This window comes from Amphimedon queenslandica, unplaced genomic scaffold, assembly GCF_000090795.2.
Source record: "Amphimedon queenslandica unplaced genomic scaffold, v1.1 AMPQUscaffold_13423, whole genome shotgun sequence".
Taxonomy (NCBI): Eukaryota; Metazoa; Porifera; class Demospongiae; order Haplosclerida; family Niphatidae; genus Amphimedon; species Amphimedon queenslandica.
The window spans coordinates 20968-24957 of NW_003546341.1; the positions used below are offsets into that span (position 1 = coordinate 20968).

At 40.9% G+C, this 3990-nt stretch overlaps 2 protein-coding genes across 2 annotated transcripts in view; both read right to left on the bottom strand.

The window, feature by feature from the left end:
- Window positions 1-2103, bottom strand: part of LOC109581712 (kelch domain-containing protein 3-like) — a 4532-nt gene extending 2429 nt beyond the window's left edge. Inside the window, exons 1-2 of the mRNA XM_019996061.1 lie at window positions 2085-2103; window positions 1743-2037 (exon numbers count right to left, since the gene is read on the bottom strand). Coding sequence (XP_019851620.1) covers window positions 1743-2037; window positions 2085-2103 — 314 coding nt within the window. The remainder of the gene's footprint in view (window positions 1-1742; window positions 2038-2084) is intronic.
- A 76-nt stretch (window positions 2104-2179) lies between these two features.
- The window catches only part of LOC105312637 (arp2/3 complex-activating protein rickA-like), a 15889-nt gene continuing 14078 nt past the window's right edge, over window positions 2180-3990 (bottom strand). The window contains exons 10-11 of the mRNA XM_019996071.1: window positions 3688-3768; window positions 2180-3374 (exon numbers count right to left, since the gene is read on the bottom strand). Coding sequence (XP_019851630.1) covers window positions 2985-3374; window positions 3688-3768 — 471 coding nt within the window. The 3' untranslated portion in view covers window positions 2180-2984. The remainder of the gene's footprint in view (window positions 3375-3687; window positions 3769-3990) is intronic.

A 3990-nucleotide genomic window follows, 5' to 3' on the forward strand; every position in this document is an offset into this window, starting at 1 on the left:
CCAGGCCAATGCCCAGACTTCATTGACAGTTGAATTGAATTCCAGCTTATTTAGCTGTCCAATATGTTGCTTTGTATGCATTATATTTTATTTTATAAAAAAATTTCTGTAAAACCGCAGGGATACAAATAAAACCACAGGGATACATCACATTTGTAGCACAGGCGGTGCCTTTGATACGCCCACTCACTATTATACAATTGAAGTTGTAGCACTGGCGGTGCCTTTGATCTGCCTATGCATCATACATTGCATATCTGCCAGCCCTAGAGAAATTTCCCTAGGGCTGGCAGATATTCATATCTTTCCTGTGAATGACGTTTCCGATTTATAATGATATTCATTGGGATACCATAAATAGAAAAATTTTCAGGTCGCCATTGTGGAGGTATTGCTGCACTGTTTCCAATGGAGCTCGATACACTTTCTGCTGTTTTGTAAGAAGAGCAAGCAGTTATAGTCTCAAAAGTAAAAAAATTGCAACCTTTATCTTTCTTTTCAGTAGTCTGCAACTGTTTAGAGCCACTGGAGTGGTGTGGAGAAGTAGAATTGACAGTTTTTAGCCTGTCGATCCATTGTAACTAATGATAGTATACCTCCACAATGGTGGCCTGAAAAAAATTTCCATTTACGGTATCCCAATGAATATCATTATAAATCGGCAACGTCATTCACAGGAAAGATATGAATGCAATGATATTCATTGAATATCCACTATAAACCATGCTCCATGTCCAGCTATTGCAATGGGACTTCCGGTCGCATTGATTTAATGATATTCATTGGAATTACCATAGCAACGGCAGCTCAGCAATGGTGGATTGATAGGACGCTTCACTACAAAGCCTGCTAACGTCTTTCTGGTTCATGGATGGGACCTCACTAGATACTTGGAGCTTCTTGAATGCTACTTAATGCAATTGGTTGTGGTAGTTTTTTTCATATTCTATTGTTAAAGTGGCAGGCGTGGCGCAAGAAGACTCATCCACTAACAAAGGGCCTTCTTGTTATTACTTTAAAAGGATCTAGAGACATGATTTGCTTGTATAGCTGTTAAGCACTCTTAGTTTTACTTTATTATTCCCGTGAGAAGAGAAAAGCACTTGTTCACTCTTGTTGCTGCACCCGTTATCAGGCTGAGACAACTAAAATTATTTCACCTTTAGAAGACTAAAGTACCGAACAAAGTTTTGAATTTCTTTATCTTTTTTGCATGATTGGGCAGTAAAAATGTTGTACTTTCACAAAATAAGTGCGCAATTTGTCAAAAATTGTTTGAAATTTAGATATAACCATTCAAAAAGTAAAAAAATTATCATACATACATAAAGGAATGACAAAATGGCGGCACTGACTGCCCTCATCTTTAATCTGCAAATGTTCCACACAAAGTTACTCCAAGTGCTGTCATATTTAGCAGGAACACAGGTATAATTATGGAGAACAACTACTGAAGTGCGCAAATTGATGAAACTTATTCTGAAGAAAGATATAGCCTAGTAAATGGAAATGTCCATTCCTGCCCTGTATAAAGTCAACCAGTAGTATACGGAGATAATTGCTCAGTATACTAATCCGCGACCACTCATTGCTGGACATGCAGTACCTTTGTTCTGTATGGCTTCTGAATAAACCAGTTATTACACCCTACTGGAGGCTTTATACACTCAAACTATATTCATAATTCCCTCCAGTATGGTGTAATAACTAATACCATATTTATCAGTAACTATTATGATTACCTGTATAAACTATTATGACGACAGTCATAATGATTACAATAGCCTCCAAAATAAAAGATATTCCTTCCAATGGCAGCAGCTGCATAGCCACTAACACCCAGTGGAGGGTTACCAGTGGTGGGTTTCTGCTCCCACCTACCAGTCCTTAGGTCACACACCTCCATCACAGAACACATTGATTTCTTCTCTTCATTATTATGTACTGTAGGGAGACCAGGCTGGTCCCCACCCCACATGTACAGGTAGTCTCCTACCCGTACAGTAGAGTGTCCACTCCTCTTCACTGGTTGATAGTCTATAGATAACAAGAGGTAACAGTAACTGGATGATACAAAAACTGACCTGGTGCTTTGGCTGCCATTAATTAATTTTGTTTGGAGGCCTTTTATGACGTCATACAAATAGTTTAATAAACACTTAATAACTAAACAATTTTAAAATTAAAAAATTAATAGCAAAAGTATACCCTATCAACAAAATCTGCAACAACAACAACAACAACAATAATAATAATAATAATAATAATAATAACAATAATAATAATAATAAGTCAATCAGCCAACAATGCATTATAGTTAAACAAATGTATGTTACATGTACATGTATATAAGTGTGCATGTACATGTATTAGTGTATTATAGTATATGTATTGTTTTTAATTAAAAGACATCCAGGAATCAGCTCCAGAAGGGGGAGGGGCAGCCCCACCCCCTCTGCTAGTAAAACTATCACCAAACATATCCATACCACCTCCAAAACCGCCCCCCGTCCTGGGGGCAGGGGGCAACGCACCAAAAGTATCGTCAAACCCAGAAGGGGCCGGGCCAGAAGTAGTTGGCGGGGCATCAGTGAAGTCTAAATCAGGTGGACGGTATGGTAGAGGGGGTGGAGTTTCTGTGTTAGTGGGAGGAGCTTGGAATATTGTGGGAGGGGTCGGTTCTGGTTTTGATGTTTTGTCCCGAGCTATTGAGACCAGATCAGAGAATGCATCAATTTTGCCCCCGGCCCCCTGTGGGGGCTGCCCACCTCCATGGGTTCCAGCCCCTCCGGTATTAGTAGGTAGGAGTGGTTGAGAGAAATTGCTGTCTAGTAAGGGGTCAGCCGGTAAACTGAAAATATCTTGAAATGGTGGGGGCTGGGGGCCGCCGGAAAATCCGCCCATGCCTCCTCCAAACTGAAACTGTCCCGTTCCGTACCCGGCAGGAGGTCCCATTCCCAAACCAGGCATTCTCACTCCCATACCTATCGGGTAAGCAATGGTTGTGTTTTGCTGTGGGTTGCATATAGCATCCATAAGATCCATCGTAATGGAGGGTTCCTGTACAGGAGGGGGTGGGTAATTAGGGGGAGGGGGCTGACCGGCCATACCAAACGGGTTTGGTTGTGGGGGTGGGGTAAATGTAGGCGGGGCTTGAGGCTGATTCCCGTACAGACTAGTAAGAGCTCCACTGCCTGAGAAGACGTCAGATAAATCATCAAACCCACTTGAGGAGGGAGGAGGATTGGCTGGAGGGGGAGGGTGAGAGGGGGTTGTACCCCCGGCTGGGGGCGGGTACGTGCTCCTCCTGTTGGGGCTGGTGGTGGTATTATCATGTACTCTGACTGAGCAGTAGGAGCTGGAGCAGGAGCAGACTGGGAGAGAGAAAGAAATTATAAATTAACAATTATATACAATAAAACTATACAAAATGATGTAGAACATTAAAAGGCAAAGCTAGGCAAGCGAAAAATTGTACATTTCTAGATACAGTTAGTTATATCATGCATGATACAGCAGGACAGCTTAGAACTTGCATGGAGGAAATTTATGTTAGTTCTTGGCTTGCTCTTCTAGCTAGTAGCTATATGTATTAATTTAAGAATCTCTGCAGCAATTTGTGATTAAATTAATGGATAAATATTACACTACTATACTGCTGTTGTTGATTTGTTGCCCATCACTTACTGTTGCTGTTGTTGTAGGTGCTCCTATAGCATTCAGTTCTGACTCAAGAGCACCCCATTCAGACATAGCAGCTGTCTGTGGCTATTAAAAAAAAAATAATAATAATCATTAAATTAATATTAAAACTAGAAAGAATGTAAAACATTGAGGGGCTCCGCCTCCAGACCGCACCTCCCAGTCACGCCCAGACGTACGTTCAAGTTCTTGTAAGTAAGGGCTTCGCCCAATAAGTTTATTTTCATTACTTTTGCTGCCTGAGGAGTTTTATCATCACCAAATGTCTAAAAAAAGATTAAAATACAT